Below are 23,672 nucleotides of genomic sequence, written 5' to 3'. Positions count from 1 at the left end.
TTTAGGAATAAAGCCTCAGGTTTATTGATCACAGAGACTTAGTTTCCAATTAAACTAAAAATAACATCTAGGCCTCAGTTGTGTTGCAGATCCAGACCCAGGAAAGCAGAACGGAAGCAGATGAAGTGACCCCAAGGCCGACATCAGGACAAGATGCAATGATCAACTGCCCTCTACCCTAGTACCCACCAATCAGTATAGACCACAACCCTAGCTCCCTTAGTCAATATGATTAATGAGCTTTACCCTATATAACCCATTCACTGGAAGCCATGGGTAAGCCAGGTCTTTGAGCACCAGCCTGCCTGTGACTCCTGGCATGGTGCCATTTCCTCAACTAGTAAGTCTTTACTTTCTTGGCTGCAAAGTCCTGTTTACAGGTCTTTGATGTGCACAGGCAAATGGACACCTTCAGTCTGGTAACATTAATTATCCATTGCTGTGGAAAAAGTTACCCCAAATGTAGCTGCTTAAAACAACAAATATTCATTATGTCACAGTTTCTAAGGCTGAGGAATCTGTCAGTGGCCAGGTAGGTGGTTCTGGCTTGGGTATCTCATGAGATTGCAGGCATTGGAAGCTTGCACTGTGCTTGGAGGACCTGCATCCAATATGGTTCAGTCAAGTGGGTGTTGGCTGGCAGCCTCAGTTCCTCACAGCCTGTAGGCAAGAAGTTTCAGTTCCTGGCCACATAAGCCTCTCAGAACTGCTGCTCGCAAAGTAGCAGCTGGCTTCTCCCAGAGTGAGTGACTCAAGAGAGAGCAAGGAGGAAGCTACATTATCTTTTATAACCTACCTTCAGAAGCCTAATGCCATTACTTTTGCCACATTCCATTTACTAAAATTCCTAAGTTTAGCCCACAGTTAAGGGGAGGGGGACTAGGTTCCACCTTTTGAAGTGAGTAGTAGTTAATAATTCAAGAACCTATTTCAAACCACCACATACTCAGAAGATTAGAAGGAAAAATTGTTCAGGGTGATTTTATAAGAGATGAAGGAATGGTCTGCAAAAGACCTGGGAAGATCTGGGAAGAAGGTTCTCAGTGCCCTCCCAGACTCCCCTCTTCTTCCAGTCACCAAGGATCTCAGAACTCCCTGGTATTAGGACTCTAGTGGGTCCCATCCTTCTTGGCAATCCCTGTGCCTTCTGAATCTTCCCAACTCGTTATTATATCTATCCCAACCTTTGTTTTTCTTGGTTACCTATTCTTGGAAAAGTTAAGCTAATTTGATTGGCGTATTTGTGGTTTATAATGAACCCACAGATCCCTTGTGGCAATTACCTAATTCTAATAAAGCTCTACCAGGCTTAATAAACCTAAAGAAATCAATCGTTGTAATTTCTTTTACATGGGAAAAGAATGGCTTCAGTGACTCTAGCTCCTTAACAATATCATAAAAACAACAGAGCACTTGCTTACACATTATATAACTTAATTATCCCAACAAAGCTGAAGACCTGTTTATGATATCTAACTAAGAATGACTGAGTGGCAGAGGTTAGATATGGAGTGTGGGGTTGATCCCCAGCATGGGGCTCCTGCATTGAACTTGGTCTGCTAGGGAGGACCCTTGAAGCCAACACACCACAACTATCCCCTTAGCAAAACAGGTAGCCCATTTTAGGAGCCCAGGGAAATAAGGGAGTTGGCATGAGCTTATTTTATTTTCAATGGTTTGGAGAGAATCATGTGGACACAGAACAATTGCAAAGCACTATTAGGCTGCCTCTGGGTCTCCAGAAGATGAGGGAGCAATTCTGGAACTTTTTGTCAGGAACCTTTGATATTCTTAAAAAGCATCAATGACTCCAAAGAATTTTTGCTTATGTGTGTTATATTTACTTAATATCTATTTACTATATCAATTTATTTCACTTATATTTACCATATTAGAAATTAAAACTGAAAAAAATTAAAATACTTAACTCATTTAAAAATAAAGTCAATAATACATATTACATGGTATTATAGCACTTATTAAAAAACTATTTTCAAGGAAATAGAAAAGTAGCACTGTGGTATATTTTTGCAAATGTTTTTAATGTCAGGCTCAGTAAAAGGCAGCTGGATTTTCATATCTGCTTTTGCATTCAATCTGTCATGAAATCACGATTAGATAACCTGTGGGAAACTCCTCTGTACTGCCAGAGGAGCATGAGGGTGGAAAGGCAGATAATTTCTGTATATTGTTATGAAAATAGTTGACCTCAGAAACCAGCACTTTGAGAAACCAGTATTACAAAATCTCTTCATCTTAATTTTGCTGATGACAAACTCTAAACAAGACAGTCCTGAAATCAGCACTTCATGGCCCTGAAGTGTGGCTGACATGCAAACACTTAAGGCCACCATGGCAGTTTCAGTATGCCAGGGGAGTGACAGGGATGAATAAAGGGAAGAGTTGCCAAGAGGAATGGAAAAGCCTGGATGATACATTAGAGCACAAATGAAATTTTGTTCCTGTGCAGGATTTTTATTAACATCAGCTTCCCATCTTTGTGGGAGGGCCAACCTTTACTTCATCTTGAAATTAGGTGTTGGTACACAACTTGCTTTGAGCAGAACAATGTGTGGCATTTCCAGGAGGCAGTTCTAGGGGTTAGTTTGCTCTTTGCCATAGTCTTTCCTGTTGGTAATCCCCAGTGTTCCATGTGAATATTAACTGCCCCATCAGTTTGTGGCCCAGGATGAGAACAACACTGATGGGGAACGATCCCCAGCTGACCCTTGCTGGATACATAGCACAGTGAAAAACAACATGTATAGTTTTCAGCCATTGAGATGTTGGGTTTGTTTGTTATAGCAGCACAATCTATCTCATTCTGACTGAGACAGTCATCTGACTAGAAAGCCAGTAGAAGATACAAAATGCACCATTTAATGCACAGCTATTGAAATTTTACTGTGCATCAAACACCACACTACGCCACAGATGGCTTAGATTTGGCACCACCCTCAAAGGGTTTATAAGCAAACAAACAGTCACTCTGTTGTAATTGACTGTTTTAACAAAGGGGAATGTAGGGTATTATGGAAGGGAGAAGTCCTTGAGTCCTGCATCAGTCATGGAACCAGCAAGAAGCAGACAGCATACTTATCTGGGATTTTAAAGGGATGTTTTACAGAAGGGACCATTTTTGTAGTGTGGCAGGGTTAAAGTGGCCAAAAGGGATGCTGAGGCATCCATGGCTATCAACAGAGGAAAGACAACCCCACCCGGCTGAAGGAACAAGGGTTAGAAATGGTGTTACAGGACCTCATAAGAGTTGGACTCATTGCAAAGGGGCTGTGTGACACCAACTATAGTACTAGAAGGGCACAGTCATTGCCAGAACCACAGCAAAACAGGCAGAGAGCAGGAGGAATAAATTATCTCTCCTTCTGCTCTCTGATCTCCTGTCTGCCTCCTACTGGCCAGATCCATCTATAAACCACAGACAGGGGTACCTGGATTATCCAGGTAGTCTCTAAATAAAAGGACAAGTATACTTATAAAGAGGAAGCATAAGAAGAATTAAGACAGAAAAGAAAGAGGCAATGGGATAGAAGCAGTCACAGAGAGAAGATGCTACACTGCTGGCTTCAAAGATGAAGAAAGGGACCTTAAGCCAATGAATGCAGCTCTGGATGCTGGAAAAGGCAAAGAAAATAGATTCTCCCCAGAGCCTCTGGAGGGAGCTCACCTACCTACATCATGATTTTAGCCCAGTACATCTCATTTCAAACTCAAAAGCATACTTTTGTTTTAAGCCACTAATTTGTGGCAACTTGTTACAGCAGTAACAGAAGTTTAAATACCTTGGAATAGAGATGATTAAGAATCAACACATGGATTCAGAATCTCTGCTTCCTTAAAATTCCAAGGACTGGACAATGGATCAAGTTTATTATGTGATATGATTTCTTACTTGCAAAAGTATGGCTTTTGTTCTCTTCATGCTCACACCCAGTTCTCCTGACAAGTCCAGACAACAAACTTAGCAGTGGACAGAGCTTGAACAGTCCTCAGTGGTCCTCAGGCCCTTTGCCCTCACCCTCTGTAATGTATTGTCTAAATTTTGAATAATAGCATAAGAAATCTTGAGTCTAAGGCTAAACTCATCCCAGCTTTTCTGACGGCCTTGCTGCCTTTGTACTAATCAGTTATACACCGTCAGTTATCCTTTCCTCTCCACTAGTTTTTCAATTCTTCAAGACAAGGGACTCTATCCCAATATCATAATGCACTTGGCAGCTAGTATGATCCAGTCAATGTTTGAGTTTTGCAATTCCACACTGTAGTTTTGGATACTATACATAGACTAGTTTGAGCATAATGATTCTTATTACACCAGTTCACTACTGAGTGTATGTTACCATTCAAAATCTTGGAAGACTATAGCTCTTTGTTTTTGAGAGTGAGTGAGACACTACCCCCACCATTTCTAACACATAATAAATTTTGACTTCAGGAACCAGATTGTCCTCTTCTTTTTTTTTCATTTCTATTTTTATTTTATTTATTTATCTTTAATTGTATTTTTCTGTTACCATTTATCCTCTCTATACCTTCTTCCAACTCCACCCATGCCCTCCCCCCAATAAACACCACACTGTTGTCTGTGTTCATGAGTTCTTTCTCTTTTTTCTTTTTTGCTCAATCACTCCACCCCCAACAACATCCCCCTCAGAGCTGTCAGCCTGCCCTCCGTCTATGAGTCTGTCCCTATTTTGCTTGTTAGTTCAGTTTGTTCATTAGATTCCTCATGAGTAAAATCATATGGTAATCGTCTTTTTAAAACTAACTTATTTCACTTGGCATAATGTTCTCTAGGTCCATCCATGCTGCTGCAAAAGGTAAAATTTTCTTCTTTTTTATGGTCAAGAAGTATTCAATTATGCAAATATACTATAGCTGTTTTATCCACTCGTCTACTGATGGACACTTGGCCTGCTTCCAAATCTTGGCAATTGTAAATAACACTGCAATGAACATAGGGGTGCATGTATTCTTTCAAATTAGTGTTTTGGGTTTCTTCAGATACAATCACAGAAATTGAATTGCTGGGTAATATATCCTGGGTGTAAGCCCCAGGTTTGCCACCTATCAACTATGTGACTTTGGGAAAATCACTTAACCTTCCTAAGCCTGACTTTACTCAGCTGCAAGATTGACATTCTGTTAGTTGCAGGATTATTGTAAGTATTAAATGATGCCTAGAGTGGAGCTTGGTGTGTAGGAATAATAATAATAAAAAAAGATATCCTCTCATTCTATGACTTCCTATATACTCCTTTTCAAAACGGAAAGACCAACATAGTTTATCTCCTTTGGGGCACAGTTAGAGAAGTGTATCTCGAAAGAGGGAGCTGATCATCCTACAACCAGATCCTAGACTACTGTGAAGGGAATGAGATGAGTCATAAATGTGCAGGGTCAGATCATGTTTTTATATAAAATGTTGATATTTTATTCCCTATGAATGTCTTGCATTGATTCTGACTTTTTGAAATATTGCATTAAAATATTATTTATTTTGATAACGTACTTTTTTGGCACCATGTTAAATTTTGTGCCCAAAGCAATGTTTATTCACCTGGCCCTAGTCCTGCTCTGCCTGCAGGACTTATGTCAGTCACATCACAACCTAAGCACCGGACCACAGCAGCCAGAGTAGCCTGTAGAAAAAGACGTGGGATCTCCTTTGAGTTTGAACTTGTGCTTTCCAAGCCCAAGAATACCTTACCCTACCTAGGATAGGAGCTTAGGGCGTGGACTACAACTCCCAAAAGGCTGCGCAGCGCGGAACTCTCGCCCATTGGTTGCAAGGGCCCCGCCCCCGCCCCACCTCGCCCCCGCCTCGTGACCCGGGGCAGCAAGTGCCGGGCTTGAGTGCTTCTGAATCTCCTGGAGCACTCAGGGGACTCTCGACCAGGCCTACAGGCTTCATGGCCGCACAGCCGGTGTCCCGGATGCTGCGGCGGCTCCTGAGGTCCAGTGCCCGGAGCTGCAGCTCAGGGGCTCCGGTGACGCAGCCCCGTCCCGGGGAGCCCTCCCAGTCTGCCGCGGAGGTGAGCCCGCCAGTGTCTACATATTGCCCCGGAGAGGGGCGGCCTGGCAGGCTGCCCCTCATAAAGCCCCGCCTGTCTGAGGCCGCTGCCTCTGGGAGGGGCCCCTCGTGGCTTAATTGGGGTGGGTAGAGGAGTGGAATGATGTTCTCTGGGCTGCCCAGTCTCTTCCGGTACTTCCACCAGGGTGGGGGAGGGGGTTCGCTCTTTGGGGTCTTGCTTTAAAAACCTCCCCGCCCATCCTGCCGTGCAACCCCCACCAGGTGTGAATGGCTGCTCGAGATGGGAGCAGACGGTAGGACCCTGGGTCCTGTGAGATCTGATTAATACCCCTCTCACCCCCGGCTCACACACTCAACCTCTTCGTTCCTATCCCCCAGCCGAGGTCGTCTGTGTCTGATCAGGTGTTCTTGTGACACCCTGCTGTAAGGTGTGACATTAAAAGTGTCACCATCGTGCCTCCGATAGTCAGTTGTCAGTTGTCACTTCGGTAGTCACAGGGCTCTGATTAGTTTCCTGTTTCATTTTTATTTCCCTCAAGAGGGTTCAGCCGTATTTTAGAGCAGGACCTGGGCTCTTCCAGGTTAGGATTCCCCGATTCCCCGTGTCTCTTGAGGGTTGGGATCAGCCCCCTCAGCCCTGAACAGCACCCCTTAGAGTGATGCATATCATCAGTTTTAAGACTGTGGTTCTTATGTGCACGTGGTGAGAGAATAATTTTGACAGAAACATCTCTTTTTATGTGGTGAAACCTCATTTTTAGACCCATCCCGTCTTTCTCTTCTCATCTCCCAGAACAAGGCTTCTTGTCCTGGGATTCCTGCGATCATGCTCCCTCCACCACACCCACAGCCACTGCCAATGACAAAGAGCCTAGCTTGCCTTCCCCTCTGGGATAGTCAGAGAAGCAGGCCCAGTCGCTGGCAAGTGAAGTTTTCCAGTATCTTTGACCCCTGAACTCCACTGAGGGAAAAATAGGAAAGCAAAGACTGCTGAGAAATCTTTAAACAGCTCAGGAAAAGGGAAATTTCTTCCTCCCCCTGCCTGTGTCATTTGGTACCTGTACTAAGTGCTTTGGGCTTCAGAGTAAGTCATGGAGTCTGTGTTTCAGGTGTGAGGACTTACTGACGCCAACTTCCCTGGAGTCACAGGGCTGCAAAGGGGCAGGAATTCCAACTCTGGTAGGAGGGTCCAACCTTTTGGCATCTCTGCGCCACACTGGAAGAAGGCGTTATTTTTGGGCTATACATTAAATACATTGTGACACGTAATCACAAAAATATCTCATAATGTTTTAAGTAAATTTACGGTTTTGTGTTGGGCGGCGTTCATAGCCACCCCGAGCCACATGTGGCCCATGGACTGCAACTTGGACACCCCTGTTCTGGTGCCTGTGGGGAGAGCAGGGAAGAGGCTGTCCCTCTCATTCCTTTACAGTGTGGGAGGAGCTATAATTAGCAGGTAAGCGCAGGGACTCTGGAACAGAATGCCTGGATTCCAATCCCAGCCTCCCCACATACTAGTTGTGTGAACTTCACCTCTCAGTGCCTCCCGTCTTCTCATTTGTAAAGTGGGAATTGTAGTGTCTGCTCCATAGGGTGGTTAAAGGGATTAAAGGAGTTAATGTATATACATGCATACTTAGAACAAAACCTGGCACATGTAAGTGCCATGTTAAGTATGCATTTGTTGTGGTTATTATCTTCGTTACCATTGGCTGGTGCTGTCTCCCTTTAGTCCCCTCCCACCTGGACATCGAAGATAGTCATTCTGTCAGCTGTTTGATCACAGACCTCCCATCTTGGATGCCCCTCACTAGGGTTATCTTCAGCAGGCAGGTTGTTCCTTGAGTGCTGCATGCTGCCCACCTTTCTTGGAATTTCCTTACAGTGTTAAACACTGTAATCTGTAGGCACTGAAGTCAGCAGATATTTTTGGCTTTTTGAGACCCAACTAGTGAGGGGGCACAAATTGTAGAGAAAGCACAGGAAAGGGAGCCCCAAGTTTTCACCCTTGCTCTGCCTCCAATTTTACGTGGCCCCTGGGGTGGTCACTTCTTTCCTCTTCAGGTCTTTAAAACCAGAGGATTGAACCAGCCCATGTTTATACAGTGGAGGAGGGCACAGATTGTCTTTAAGAGACTCTCAGAGGTGAGACAAGTCTGCAGATATATGTATATGTATATACTCAGCCTATCCTCAGAGCTTGCCAGTTGGCAAGAGCAAGGTGGGGGAAGGTGGCTGGGACCCCTTTCCCCCTTTCCCTTCCTGCAGAATACCTTTTCCCACAACCCCCACAGGGCCTTGGCCCTCTGGTTTAGGATAGGGGATTGCTTAGAGAGACAGACAGGAAAGCCACTGGGTAGATGATATTTTATGGTCAGGGTGTGGGTGTAAGAGAGATGTGAGGAGTTGAGTGGGAGCTGGCTGTGAGGACAGTGGAAAGGAGGCATGGTGTGTGGTCCGAGGGTAGGTCGAGCAGCTTCTACACGTAGAAAGGGGAAGTGGTGGTGGGTGGCTCAGTGGGGAGGTAAGAAGGGGAGATAGCTACCTGCCATGGCGATTGGGGTAGCCCAAACTGTCTTCTCTGTAGGGCTACCCCAGTCCAGAAGCACTACACCCCTCTTTCTCCCTCTCAGGCTCCATGCAGGCTTTGTTGGGGCAACAGAGGGCTGGCCTCAGGTCCTCGGCCTGCTGCCTTGGGGCAGTGGGGAGAGGGACTCTGCAAGACCAAGGCGTCCAGCTGTGCAAAGGGCTGGAAAGAAAAGATGTTGGAGAGGGGGTTATGGAGGAAGGAACCCAGCATAGGAGAAGGTAGGAGGGGACAGCAGGGCCTGGCCTGGGGCAGGACACATGGAGGAAAGAAGACAGAGGGACAGCAGTGTGTTTTCTTAACTCCCACCCTGCCTAGCCCTTTAAGTTTGCTCTGGTAAAGCGTGGCATTCCTTGTCAGGAACTGTAGGTGTGAAGACTTCACACTTAGGGTGGGGATGAGGGTGAGGCAGGTGCTTGGCCTAAGTCCTCTCGCATATCAGAGGTTAATTTTGAGGCACCCGTGATATACATCACCACAAATAGCAGGTCAGTCAGGGCAAATCATATTTGAGTTTAGCATGTACTTTTCTCCTGAATAACCCTACTACTCAGTGTACACTGTGGAGCTCTTTGGGGGCTGCCCTTTAGCATTGAAATCAAATGCCTAAGGTTAGTGAATAACAGCTAGGGGAGGCACTTAGTCCCTTTGTACCACCATCCCCCACCCGCTTGTCCATCCCAATCTGTACTGGACAGGGAGACAAGACAACCAGTAGCGGGTGGTAGGCTGCTGAGTACCTGGTTATTAGCACTAATGTCGGTGGTCCTGGAGGGGCACAGACACCACTGTCCTGCTTTGGGTGCATGACAGCAGGTCAGAAAACCCAGTTGTGGCCCATCTTGCAGGACTGAGGAAGTTGACAAAGGTGGGAAGACTAGTCACAGCACAGACAGCTAGTGCTCCTCATGAAATAATTGTTTGATGACTGAATATATGTAAGTGGGAGTTATTTTAAGAAGATGCCGGGAATCATATTTAATGCCTTCTCTGCCAGGAACACCTCCCACTGAGTTAGGTAGAATTTTTATCCACACTTAATGGATGAGAAAACTAAGGCTTAAAGAATTTAGTTCAAAGGCTGTCTAGCAACAGAGCCAAACCTGTAATTCAGGTTTACCTACTCCCAACTACCCCTGCAGTAAAATAGCACCTTTTCCTGGTGTGGCTGGGCCATGGTGCTCAGTCCCTGATGAAGAGCAGGAAGCTGAAGGACTTCAAACAAAAAAAGCAAAGCTGGGCACATCCCAGAGCAGTTGAGTCAGAGTCTTTGGTGGGGCTCTGGCATCGGCACTTAACTTTTCAGGTGATTTTGATGTGCAAGAGGAGTTGAGAATTGCTGTACTAGGTAGCCTAAACCATTTTAATAGTAGAGCCCAGCCTGGAAGTGGATGATGACCCCAGTGTAACGAGTTTTGCACACACTGACTTTCTCTGTGGAATTAGAGATCTGCCTATGTGTTCATTGACACAGTTTGCCACTTGCTATCAACATACTGTGTAGACACCAGGGTATGAAGTCACGCAGGAGAGCTTCCCACACAGGGGAAGCAGCCTGGCCCAGGCTGAGGCCCTGGGAATATGAGCAGCTCAGGGCCTCCTACTGCTGATATGTCTGGTCCTCCTGGCTGAGAGGCATTGCTATCTACCCTGCCTGGTACAATTCCCTCTGAGTCCTGGGCTCATTTGACTGGCAGTGCTGTTTTTTGCTCCAGGGAATATAAGGGAAAGGAAAAAAACTAGAAGAAAAAGTAGGTCGTGCAATGTTAAAAGAGAAAAGAGGCAGGGATGAAGCTTGTTAATATTGGAGAGGGGAAGTGTGTGTGTGTGTGTGTGTGTGTGTGTGTGTGTCTGTGTAGAGGGGGGTCAGGTACTGGCAGTATAGAGTCTGAATGAATCTAGATAAGGTCACTCCAGATCTCAGCACTGAAATCCAGCCTGCCCCTCCCGTGGCCAGGACAGAGTACCCAATTCAATTCTTGGTTGCCCCATTGCACTGCTTGCTCCCTGATTTTCTGCTGAGTCATATTCACTTGCTCCCAATTCCTGGATTTATTTTGGCTCTTCCTTCACCCAGCCACCTCCCCTGTGTGTTAAGATGAGGGTCAGGCCCAGGCATCTTGGCCTGGAGATAAGTTCTGGGGTAACAAATTAATGAATTGCAAATAGCTGTTGACGGAGGAGCAGGTGCAATTCTGCCACAAATCCAGATTCCCAGGTATCTGACCTCTTGGACTCTGGTGGCCAATGGGACTGACTCTTGGCTCCGGAGTGTCCCCTGCCCCACCCCCAAGACTTCCAGTGGAAAGGCAGGGGGGTGGGGAGGGAGGAAGGAAGGCACTGTTAGGATTATAGCAGACTGCAGTTCAGAGAAATGACTGCTGCTTACTTGTCATGACTGTGAGCAGCGTTTCTCAAGGGATGCAGGAACGGGTCTCAGTGTGGGCAGAGTAAGGTCAGTTGGATGGAAGCACCCCCCTCCCACACACACACACTCTCACTCTTCCTCTCCCTTTGTCTCCTGAGCCAATCTATGGGCATTGGAGAGATAAGAACACAAATGCTCAGAAATCAAATTCAGTTCATCTCCAAAGTGATATTTTTCTTAAACTCTCCAAATGGTTCTAATGTACAGCCAGGGCTGAGGAGGTCACTGAAAGTAAATGTTTCTCCCTCCTGGGTGCAGGCGAACAGTTACCTTGGACTTCAAGAGTGCCTGAGCCCTTCTGCTTTCTTAGGTTATAAGATCATCATAATCCTAGGTGTTTACCTACCAGCTCCCTGGCCCCCTCCCCTTCCCTTACTTAGCCCATTATTCTCTTCTTATTTTACAACTGGGAAAACAGGCCTTGAGGAAATAGGGAACTTCCCCAGTATGTAAGGTCACACCTGGCCCAGAAACCAGGGGTTCTTATCCCCAGTCCAGAGCCCTGCCCACAGACCTTACAGATGACTGCCAAGGTCATGATTTCTTTGTTCTAAAGATTCCAAAGAAATAAATTCTTCTCATCTGGTGGACTGTCCCATCTATCTTCTCGGACTCTCCCTCTGCAGTTAGAGAAAAGAATTGAGAACTTGGAATCAGAAGACCTGGTATGCCAAGGGTATTGTTGGACCCCAAGCCTTAGTTCTAATAATCCTTTATGGGGTAGGTGTGGGAATTGAACAGAGAACATTTTTTGGAACTTTAAGATGCTTTGCAGATGTTTCTTCTTGGAGCAATTATCTCATCAGCATCTGTCTTGACCCAGGGTTTTGCTTTCAAGGAGGGAGGTCAGACTAGATCAGACGTAGGAAAAGGTGAGGTTGGCCGCCTCCCGTCTCTCCCCAGCAGGAGTTTGGGCCTTGCAGGGAACCTCCAGCAACCCCTGTCCCTTTGGGCTTCAGACAATGGGTATGTAATTCTTCCTTCTGGCAATGGGTAGGGTGAAGGATAAAGGCTGGAGTAATCTCTACATGGTCATTCCAGCCCCTCCATTCTGCCTTCCTGGCGGCTGTTGGCCTCAATCCTTCTGCAGGTCTCCCTGGCTGTGGTGTCCTTGCCCCAAAGGCCTTCTGTGTGAGGGGAGCCCTCCCTGCGTGTATACCTTCCCAGCTGCTCCTGATGGCTTGTCCTGTTGGGTCCTCCTGAGCAGCAGGGATGCCTGGGGGAGCCCAGCCAACCGGGAGATAGTCAAGGGGGAGGCAGCTTGTGCAACACCCAGCCCCAGAGTTAGTGATTTTGCTTTGAGCCCCTTCTGTCTCCCATTGTATAGGGAAGGAATGGGAGGCCCTGGTTGGAGAGGTGGCTCACCAAGTCCCAGGCAGTGCGGTATGGCGCCACTGTCCCTCTCCGTTACTCCCACCCTCCCTCCTCCTTTCTGGACCTGCTTGCCAGCTGGCATGGTTGCCAAGAGTCAAGTGGCATATTCTCTCCCAGTGACCTGCCCAAGAGATACTGCAGATACTTGTTCCTGGACAGGCTTCCTTTGAGGGAGGGGTGGGCATGCCCTGCAGAGGTCCCATCCCCCCAGGGGCTGAGTGTCAGGGACTGGGGACAGGTCCTTCCCTCAGGCCAACCTGTGGATGAAGGGCAATCCCAGCTCCCCCAGGACTGCAGAACTCACATGGATGGAAAGGTTAGAGGTGCTACTGCATAGATGTCAGAGATGGGGGTGTCAATGGGAGGGGGACTATGCCCTAGAGGTGGGCTTCCCTCACCCCACTCCTCTAAGTTTCCTCCCCACCCTGTCCTTGCAGGAGCTGTCCAGGCGGAGGCAGTTTCTGAGGGAGTTTGCGGCCCCCTTCTCTGCCTTCCTCACTGACAGCTTTGGCCGCCATCACAGCTACCTGCGGATCTCCCTCACCGAGAAGTGCAACCTCAGATGTGAGTCTGCTTCCTGGGCCCTCTTTGGGCTCCCGCTCCCCCGCTGAAATCTCCCCGTGTCAGGAATCCTTCTCAGTCCTCCCAATTCCTCTTTCTACCTTCCCCACAGGGGCAAGATTGGGGTCACAGCTGATTTTTTGATCCTGGAAGCTGGGTTCTACTGGGATTAGATTTGAGAACAGAATTGCTGTTGTGTTTAGGATTGAGACTGGATCGGCATCGCTCACTCTTCAGTGTTCTTTTTTCCTCCCTCCTGTCGCCCTGAAGTGCCCAAAGTTCAGGCCATGCAGACACTAGAAATATGTGAGATCCACAATCTTCGTTTCATGGTCTGCTGTAGACCGCTCTGGGCCGTACCCACTGCTACGTGACTTCTGAAGTTTGTTGGCCTCCCCCTCCCTCCCTTCCGCCCTTCCTCCCTTCCTCTCTCCCTCCCTTCCTCCCTTCTTTCCTCTGTAGCTCACAATAGAAATAAATAGAAATAGAAATGTGTTTACTTCACATTTAACATAATAAATATAGAAATTAATATATTATATTAATATAATATTATATTAATATAATAAATAAATAGAAATAAATAGAAATAGAAATGTGTTTACTTCATGGCTCAATACATATGTATATATAGTAAATTTTAACCAAACAATACTTACTCCATGCAGTACTGATGTTCTGATATTCATACATATTCTGTTCAGTCTTAAAAGACCAATTCTGGACCCTTCACTAATTTGGCTAAATGATCTTCTAACAGATCATGCCCAATCCTTGATAACACTGTACCACTGGAACTGACAGTGAGGATGGCTCCCCCTCACCTGCCAGGGCTCACCTCATTTACCCCATTCTGCTACCTCACCCTGAATGTGTAGTACTGGAGTTTCCCAACCTATAAGACAGCACTGACAATAACCTGAAAGAGGCTGTTCACAAGAACACTTGTATCTACAGAGAACAGCGGCTTTTACTAGGCCAGAGAACACTTCATAGCCCATGATGTACACACACAGGGGTAATTATTTGACAAAACCAGATGAAATGAAAGAGGGTGAACAGTGCCAGAAGGAAAGGGCCCAGGGGCCTGGCCCTCCAGGCAGGCCATGCCCAGCACTGCGGAATCAGAGTCTTGGTGACCCCGTACCTCAAGCCAGCCTCTGACATCTGCCTAGTTATCTTTAACCACGACTCTCAACTCCCCCACGGTGGGAGGGAATGTTGCCATTTCCTAGACCCAGAGAGAATGTGGCCGAGGGTCTGCACTGCCTCATATTTGGCGAGGACTCTCCTCACTGTCTGGGTGGGGTTCAGGAGAAGTTCTGGCCTGGTAGGGGCTTTGGGACGGGACACATTATTGCCATGACTGTTGTCATCATTCCCCCCCCAATCCCTTCCCTGCAGGTCAGTACTGCATGCCCGAGGAGGGTGTCCCACTGACCCCCAAGGCTGACTTGCTGACCACAGAGGAAATCCTGACACTCGCACGGCTCTTTGTGAAAGAAGGCGTCGACAAGATCCGGCTTACGGGCGGAGAGCCGCTCATCCGGCCAGATGTGGTGGACATCGTGGGTGAGTTGGATGAAAGCTGTCACCACTTCTCCCAGCTCCCGTCTCATCCAGCCGAACTCCAGTGTTAACATTGGCAGCTAACGTTCACTTAGAGCTTCATGCTTGCTGGGTCCTGCCGCCCTCTGAGATGGGTACCATTATCATTCCATTTTGTTAAGAAATAAGGCACAGGGAAGTTTAATTACTTGCCCAAGGTCACAAAGCTATTAAGTGCCAGAGCTCAGAGGTGTGCCATCACATTTTTTATCTATTTATTTGTATTTATTGATTTTAATGAGAGAAAGGAACAGGGAGAGACAGAGAGACATTGATTTATTGTTCCACTTATTTATGTTTTGCCATCACATTTAGACTAAAGTCCTCACCGGGGCCTGGAGGTCCACATGATTGGCCTCTCCTCTCCCCCCGCCCCCAGGCACAGTGCCAGGCCTTTGCACTTGTTGTTCCCTTTCTGGGAGTACAGGGCTCACTGCCTGCCTCATTCCGCTCTCAGGCCTCCTGGACCCCTCCAAAGTACATCCCTTATGCGGATGTCAAATTATAACCCGAAAGCATAATTCAAAAATAAAAAAATAAAGTATTAATACATTTCCGCATAGACACTCCAGCCACTCTCTGCCCTAGGAGTTGGCAAGCTACAGCCCACAGGCCGAATCTGGGCTCCCACCTGTTTTTGTGTGACCTGCAAGCAAAGAATGGCTCTTAGGTTTCTGTAGACTGAAACAAAACCCCAAAGGATTGGACTTAGTGACACATGAGAATTATATGAAATTCTAAATTCACTATCCATTAATAAGGTTTTATTGGAACGTAGCCACACCTCTCATTCACACATTTCCGATGGCTACTTTGCAGAGTTGAGTGGTTGCAACAGAGACCATGTTGCTGGCAAAGCCATAAATATTTACTGTCTGGCTTTTTGCCTTTTTTTTTAAGTTACGTTATTTGGTTGTATGGTTTTTTTTTCTCTTTGTATGATCTCTTCCGCCATTAACTAGCATGCAAGCCCTCAGGGAACTATGGCAGGTCTGTCCCCAGCTGTGTTCCCAGAACCTGACACACAGGTGGCGCCCATGGAGATCTGTTGGACAAGTGGAGAATGGTTCAAAGTATGATCTCTAAAGTATGATATAGCCACATGTGAGTCTCTGCTGGGCCTCTTACTGACAGCATGCCTTTGGGCAAGTTTTAAAATCCATTCCAAGCCTTAGGATGGATATAGCACCTAAGTTATAGTGTTAAAATGGGGAGGAAACGAGAAGGAAATGCTCAGCACTTTTTGTGGCACGTGCTCTGTCTGTAAGGGGTGCCCCTGCACTGCTTCCAGCCCCAGGTCAGGCAGGAAGAGACCTTTGCTCATGTGATTGTCGATAATGCAATCAGAGGAAGATAAGGTTCTGTGTTCTTGATTGCAGAGCCTTCTACCCCTTCACCCCCACTCCTGTCCCAGCTGCTCTGGACAGGATCTCCCAAGCCCTATGCTCTATGTCTCATTTGCTGGCTCCATAAGTGTTCTCTGGAGTGTGCTCTCATTTGTCTGGCACTGTGCTGGGGCTCAATGAGCCTCAGACGCTGCTGTCGAGGACCCACAGCCCATTGACAGAAGCAGCTGCTGGAGCCTGCCACCTGACAAGGAGCCCAGGTGCCCTGGGAGCCCGCAGAAGGGGCGCAGGAACCCCTGACAGCCCTCTCCTTTTCCCTTCCCCATGGCCAGCTCTCTCCACCCCTCACCAGTCACTTGGCCTGGAATCCTGCCATTATTTCTGGGCTGGACAAGCTGTCCCAGGGAAGCTGACCTGTTTCAGGTGGCTCCTCAGCATGTCCAAGAGAGGCTTGGTTCCAGGAAAAGGCTGAACCTGCTGAACCTGGCTGGCTGCCAGGCCCAGCCCCCTTGTTCAGGCCACTTCATCTTCCCTCGGGCACACATTCCACCTTAAATCCTTGTGTTTTGTGCCAGGGCCTGTGGGAGAGCAGAGGGCACGGGAGAGCAGTTGGGGGAGCATCCTGCTGGGCAGAGGGATGACTGATCAGACTTGAGGACGCAGAGCGCTCTAGGGAAGCCGCTGACTTGCATGGTGGGAAGAATGGAGCCAGGAACGCTGTCAGCCCTGTTCCCACCCTGTCGCTGCCTGGCCTTGTGACCTCGTGCCTGTTCCTTTCCCATTGTGGGCCTCGGTTTCCTCAGCTGTGCTATTCTCCACCTCAAGGGCTTTCCTGCTACGATGGTCCATGGTCATGTGTTCTGGCTGAGAGCAGGGGGACCAGGCTTACTAGTTGGGAAAGGCCATTGTCGCAACAAAATTTCTTTATGTTGCAAACAAAGTTCTGTTTCCTGCCTCCTAGGGTGTGGGTTAATGGGGAAAGACTGCCCTCCCCCTCCTCCAGTACTCCAGAACGAGTGACAGCTGCAATGTCTTGAATTCCTGTGGTGCTGTGCTTGCTAACACTGGCATCTCTCAGCCAACTCCTCTGACCTTCCCCTGTTGTGCGTGGGTCACCGGCCAGCAGTGACCATGGAACGCTGTGGATGGCTCGACGAAAAACACGCGAGAAAAAACACACATGCACAGAGACAGACTAGTTTCTGTGGGGAAGTAGGGACGAAATGGCCACCCCCCCTAGTGGGGAGCGCGCTGATTTACCATCCATACCTGCTTTTATTAGGCTCATTCTGCATAGTAATTCAGGTAAAGTACAGTACTCATTAGGGGGAAGTAAGGAACCGTAGAAAACAAAGAACTCTGCCGGTCTATTGAGTTGGGGGTCAAAGAGCTATAAGACGGAGGAACAAAATAACTTCCTCCTAAGACCCTTCTCATTCAACTGAGAGCATTCTAAACAAAGAAGGTTTCACAGTAATTTAAATGTTCTTTCTTATGCCTGATCACCCTGGGGAGGGGAATCCGTACTTCTCAGTACAGAGCTGCAACACAGTGTCATTGTTTCAGGCTTAGGTGGAGCAAGGGAACTAAGGCAACTGGGAGACAAGGAGGTTTTTTCCCAGAAGCTGAGAACTCAGGCTAGGTCAAAGCCGAGGAGCGAGGGTCCATCACCCGCTTTTGCTGTAGCCCCCCAAGCCCTTCTTTTGGGGAGCCTCCCAAAGTGATCGTGCCTGTCTTAGGTCATTCCCCCTGTGGGGAATCTTACCTGTCTTTGGCTAACCGACCAAGCTTTTTGGGGTTCAGTCATGAATAAAGCAGCAGAAGCAGCATTCCTGCCAGGAAGATAAGCTTTTGTCTCCTTGCTGGCTTACAGTTCCAAGGGCATTCCCCTAGCCTTAGCCTAGGTGGGGGTTTCAGCTTCTGATACCAGTCAGGGCGCTTCCCAACATTCCCCAGAGGTTCTTCAAAGCAAAACAGCCCTGAGTGGCAGGGCTGGGGAGGGAACAGCAGTCAGCTGAGATGTTCACGAACACTTGTCCCCACCCTCTCAGGTTTGAGTTTCCAGGGACCCCACCCTGGGGTAGAGTGAAAGCAATTGCAGGTTTCTCTGAGCCTGCTGTCTTGATTTCTCGGGGTCCCTGCCTGAAGTGCTGTCAGCCTTGGGCCTGATGCTGCAGAACTTCCCGTGGGAAGACAGCTTAGCCCTCCCTGGCTCTGTCTTCTGTCATCTGTGATCCTCTCTGCCAAGTCCTGGACTCCCTGGCACTCCCCCAACACAGCCCCTGTGCGTACAAGTTCCCCTGCCCCTTCTTTTCAGCTGAGATGGGTTTAAAGCAGTGCTGTGCAATAGAGCTTTCCCAGGTGGTGGAAGTGTTTGAGATCTGTGATGTCTGATACAGGAGACAGCAGCCACAATAACCTTGAGCTTTGGACATATGGCTAGTGTGTGACAAAGGAGCCGAATTTATAACTGTTACATTTTAATTAGTAGCTCCACGTGGCTAACAGCTGCTATGTTGAATAGTGAATGTTTGGGATTTCCCAAGAGAAATAAGAAAACGGGAAATAAATACACAAGAACTCTAATAGTTTTGGAGGAGTTTGCAGAGCACTTGTTTTGGATCCTAACTTCAAGAATGACTTATGACTATCAGATGAGCTTCCCTTATCTTTAGAATCACTGGGTCCTTCAGCCTTTTCCTTTTTTTTTCTACCTTTCCTCCCTCCATCTCTTCCTCTTCCACTCCCTTCTTTCCTGTCTTGCACTGTGCTGCAGAAATGAAGATACAGGGAGCATCTAGATCTCATAGCTTTAAAGCCCATGAGAGGCCCAATGCAGTAGGGAAACATTAAGGGTTTTTGAAAAGGGACGAAGCATTTTTTTGTTTTGTTTCATTTTTGATGAACTCTGGTTGATCCTTAGTTCATAAGATAGTCTCATCATTGGTGCATGCATGGCCTATTTTACTTTATTCATACTAATTTATACGTTTTAATAATGTTATACATTCCCAAGTAAGCCGACTACCTCACCAGTATTTTGGGGGGTGGGGAAGAGAATAAGAACATTGGCAATAACTCTTAACCACAGATGACTTCTCTATCCTGTACCTCCCCTACTGAGAGAAACACTCCTAAATTTTGTGTTCATCATTGCTTTTTAAAAATGAGATATAGTGCTTTGAACTTTAAGTATCACGCCGTGCATAGCCATTCAGAGCTTACTCTTTTGATGCACTGGACTTCATGCATGTCACCGAGTTTGCAGTTCATTCCTCTTCTCTGTGATCTGCTGTTCCTTTACGTGGATACTCACAGTCATGTTGGTCGTGAGCATTTGGATTGTTTCCTGTTTTTTGATGTTATAAACTTTGCCGCTTTAGACATTTTTATTCACATTCAGCTATCCTGCTGTATAGTTTCTCTAGAAGTGGAATAGCTGGGTTATAGAATATGTGAATTGTAACTTTGGAAGACAATTTGACGTTATCTTATTAAGTGGTTGTGTTAAATTACACTGTTGCCAGCAGCACATAAGAAACCCTTTTAAACCCACATCTGCCCTGGCACTCAGTGTTACCTTCTGGACTGTTGCCACTTGAACTGGTGTAAAATGTTATTTTATGTGGCTTCAAGAATGAGGTCAATCATCTCTTCGCATGTTTATTTTTATACAGACATGTGTAAATATATGTATATGTATATACATATGCATATACTTATACAAGTATATGTATTTACACATATACATATAGATATATACACATAAATATGTGTGTATATACACGTGTGTGTATTTCTTTTTCTGCGCAATAGAAGGTGGTCTTTTGCCCATTTTTTCAATTGGTCCTTTCATATTGGTTTGGTAAAAGTTCTTTATGTTGCAAATATCTTCTCCCATTTTGAAAAAAATTTGCCACATTTTGTGTAACAGTTCTTTGAAGCAATGGCAGTTCTTAAATGTATCTGTTTTGTCTTTTATGGTTAGTGTTTCTTGCATCTTGTTAATGAAACTCCTCATTCAAAGTCAGAACAACTGCCTGGTTTTTCACTAAAACATTTAACATTTTGCTTTTTACATTTAAGTCCTTAGTTCATCTGTGGGTGATTTGGGGGCATCCAGTTTTATTTTTTTCCATGAGATAGTCATTTTTTCTAGTTTCTTTGTATCGAGTAGTCTCCACTTCCTCTATAAATCTGCCAGGTGGGCATTGCTCTGATTTGGGTTCTATTCTGTTCTTTCAATTAGTTGGTCTATCTCTGTGCCAGTATCATGCAGTCTTAATCACTGTCGCTGTGTGTACATCTGCTATCCAGCAGGGCAAGAAGCCTCTTTGTTTTCCAGCAGTGCTTTAGCTGTACTAAGCTTTGTCCATGTGAATTTTAGAATCAGCTTACCAAATTCCATGGAAAATTCTGTTGTATTATTTTGGGTTTTTTTTAATTGTTTTAAAATACATGTAACATAAAATTTACCGTCTTAACCACTTTTAGGCATGCAGTTCAGTAATATTAAATATGTTCACATTGTTGTACAGCCATAACCACCATCCATAGTCGTAAGTCTTTTCATCTTGTAAGTCTGAAACTCTACATGTATTAAACAGTAAATCCCGATTCTCCCCTCTCCTCCCAGGCCCTGTTAATCACCATTGTACTTTCTGTCTTTATGGGTTTTGGCTGCTCTAAGAACCTCATGTAAGTGAAGTTATACAGTATTTGTCTTTTGTGACTGGCTTATTTCACTTAGCATAATGTTCCCAAAGTTGATCCATGTCATAGCATATTATAGAATTTTCTTTCTGTTTAAGGCCGAATCCATGTATGAATATACCACATTTTGATAATCCATTCATTGGTCAATTTAGGTTGCTTCCACTTTTAGCTGTTGTGAATATTACTGCTATGTACCTAGAGGTAGCAGTACCTCTGAGATCTAGCTTTCAAAGAGACAGAAGTAGAATTGCTGGGTCGTACGGTAGTCCCATTTTTAATTTTTTCAGAAACCTCCATACTGTTTTCCACAGTGGTTGTACTGTTTTACATTCCCACCAGCAGTGACAAGCACCCCAGTTTCTCCACATTCTTGCCAACACTCGTTTTTATCTTTTTTTGATAGTAGCCATCACAATGGGTATGAGGTAGTGTATCATTGCAGTTTTGATTTTCATTTCCTTAATGGTTAGTGATGTTAAACACCTTTTCATGTGCTTATTGGCCATTTGTATATTTACTTTAGAAAAATATCTTTTCAAGTTTTTTGCCCATTTCTGAATTCAGTTGTTTGTTTTTTTGTTTTTTGGTTGTTGTTACTGAATTTTAGGAGCTTTCTGTTATTCTGGATATTAATCCATAATAGGATAGATCTGCAAGTATTTTCTCTCATTCTGTGGGTTGCCTTTTACTCTATGGAGAGTGTTTTTAATGCCCAAATTTTAAAATTGTCATGAAGTCCATTTTTCTTCGGTTGCCTGTGCCTTTGGAGTTACATCCAAGAAGTTGTTGCCAAATCCAACGTTGTGAAGCTTTTGTCCTGTGATTTCTTCCAAGACTGTTATTGTGTTAGGTCCTTGATCCACTTTGAGTTAATTTTTGTATATGGTATACGGGTCCAACTTCATTTTTTTGCATGTGGATATCCAGTTTTCTCAGCCTCATTTGTTGGAAAAAAGAACGAACAAAAAAACCCTGTTCTTTCCCTCATTCAATGGTCTTGGCAGCCCCCTTAAACATCAGTTGATTGTGCATGTGAGCATTTATTTCTGGTCTCTATTCCATTCCACTGGCCTGTATGTCTGTCTTTATGCCAGCACCACACTGTTTTCATTACTGTGGCTTTGTAATGGGTTTTAAATCAGGAAGTGTGAGTCCTCCTGTTCTGTTCTTTTTCAAGATGGTTTGGGCTATTCAGGGCCTCTTGATATTCTATATGAATTTTAGAATGGGCTTTTCTCGTTCTATAAAAGAAGTCATTGGGAATTTGATGTAGACTGCACTGATTCTGTTGATTGCTTTGGGTAATATTGACACTTAGCAGTAAGTCTTACAACTCAGGAACATGAGATGTGTTTCCATTTATGTATGTCTTCTTTAACTTCTTTAAGCAATGCAAACTTTTCATTTTAAGGTCTTTCACTTTGATTAATCCTAGGCATTTTGTTATTTTGATAGTATTATAAACTGATTTTTTTTGTAATTCCCTTTTCAGAATGTTCATTATTTATGTATCTGTTGGGATTTTAATTGCATTAAATCTGTATGTCAAATTGGGGATAATTAACATCATTTTTATTCACGTACCCACCAACCCAAAGCCATCTCCCTCCTTTGCCTTGCTTTTTGCTCCAGGTAGCTGAACCCAAGGCACAACATCACCCAGGATCCCTTGTCTGTTGAGTTCCCTATGGGTTGGGTCAGCCAGTGAGGTCAGGTTATTTCTCACTGCACCCTGCACTATTTCTACACTGGGTTTTTAACAATAGCTGTATTCCTTCTGGGACTAGAACTGTTATTGGGCAGCCTCTCCTCCATGATGACTTAACTGGACTCCTAACTTAATTTCCTCTTCATGTCCCTTTGGCCCTAAGTATAGTAGAATCCCCAATGTTGCTAGTCTGAGTGCTGTACTATTTATTCATTGTTGGGGTCCCTAATTCTGCCCATACCTTCGTAAGTAGTCTTTTCAATAAAGTCTCTTTATTTTAACAATCTGGGGTGAATTCTATTTTATATTAGGATCCTGACAGATACAGCATCATTTTTCAAATTACATTTTCTCGTTTTGTTATTATTGGTTTATTGACTTCACTTTCCTGTCAGTTCTATGATATGTCTGTTTAGGTTGTTTGGTGTTTTATATACTAGCAACCATATCATCTGCAACTAAAGATAATTTATTTTTTCTTTCCTATTTATATGCCTTTACTTTCCTTTTCTTGTCCTATTTCACTATCTAGGATCTTAAGTACAATGTTGAATAACAGTGGTAATATGAAACTACTTCTAATGTTTCTTCATGTAGAATGTTTCTTATATGATTTATTTTTACAAATAACTTTTATAAGGTAATGAAGTTACCTTCCTAGTTTACCAAGTTTTTTATTATATATTTTTATGTATGTTTTGATAATTTATGACTTTTTTCTTTACTATTCTGAATGACACTTATAGCTTTTCTGATATTAAACCTGTAATACACTCAACCTAGTCCTGGTATACTTTGTATTTATCTACTTTTAGGTTTAGTATGTTAAATTTTATTTACATTTTTGCATTTATATCCATGAATGAAATGGTCTTATAAGTTTCCTTTTCATAATTTTGGTATTAAGTTTCAAAAACTGAGTTAGGTAGTTTATTAGTCCATTTAGGCTGCTATAACGAAATTCCACAGATTGGTTAGCTTATAAACAACAAACACTTATTTTTCACAGTTCTGGAGGCTGGAAGTCCAGTATCAAGGTGCCAGCATGGTCAGGTGAGGGCTCCCTTCTGGGTGGAAGAATTCCCATTTTATCTTCACTAGCAGAAGGAGCTAAGGAGCTCTGTGGAATCTCTTTTACAAGAGTGCTACTCCCTCTGCCCTCATGACCTAATCATCTTCCAAAGGCCCTACCTTTTAACACCATCATACTGGATATTAGTCTTCAACATGTGAGTTTGGGGGCACAGACATTTAGACCGTAGCAGGTAGTATTCCCTCTTATTCTTTTA

At 45.1% G+C, this 23,672-nt stretch overlaps 1 protein-coding gene across 2 annotated transcripts in view; it reads left to right on the top strand.

Moving 5' to 3' along the window:
* The first annotated feature begins 5,849 nt into the window (after positions 1–5,849).
* The window catches only part of MOCS1 (molybdenum cofactor synthesis 1), a 38,117-nt gene continuing 20,294 nt past the window's right edge, over positions 5,850–23,672 (top strand). For both annotated transcript variants that reach the window (XM_045843675.1, XM_045843676.1), the window contains exons 1-3: positions 5,850–6,053; positions 12,882–13,008; positions 14,410–14,577. In XM_045843675.1, coding sequence (XP_045699631.1) covers positions 5,931–6,053; positions 12,882–13,008; positions 14,410–14,577 — 418 coding nt within the window. In that variant the 5' untranslated portion in view covers positions 5,850–5,930. The remainder of the gene's footprint in view (positions 6,054–12,881; positions 13,009–14,409; positions 14,578–23,672) is intronic.

Source organism: Phyllostomus hastatus, unplaced genomic scaffold, assembly GCF_019186645.2.
Source record: "Phyllostomus hastatus isolate PE091 unplaced genomic scaffold, TTU_PhHast_1.1 phas_contig_40, whole genome shotgun sequence".
Classification (NCBI taxonomy): Eukaryota; Metazoa; Chordata; class Mammalia; order Chiroptera; family Phyllostomidae; genus Phyllostomus; species Phyllostomus hastatus.
Note: the sequence above shows the minus strand (reverse complement) of the source record. Positions and strands in the feature narration are given on the sequence as shown.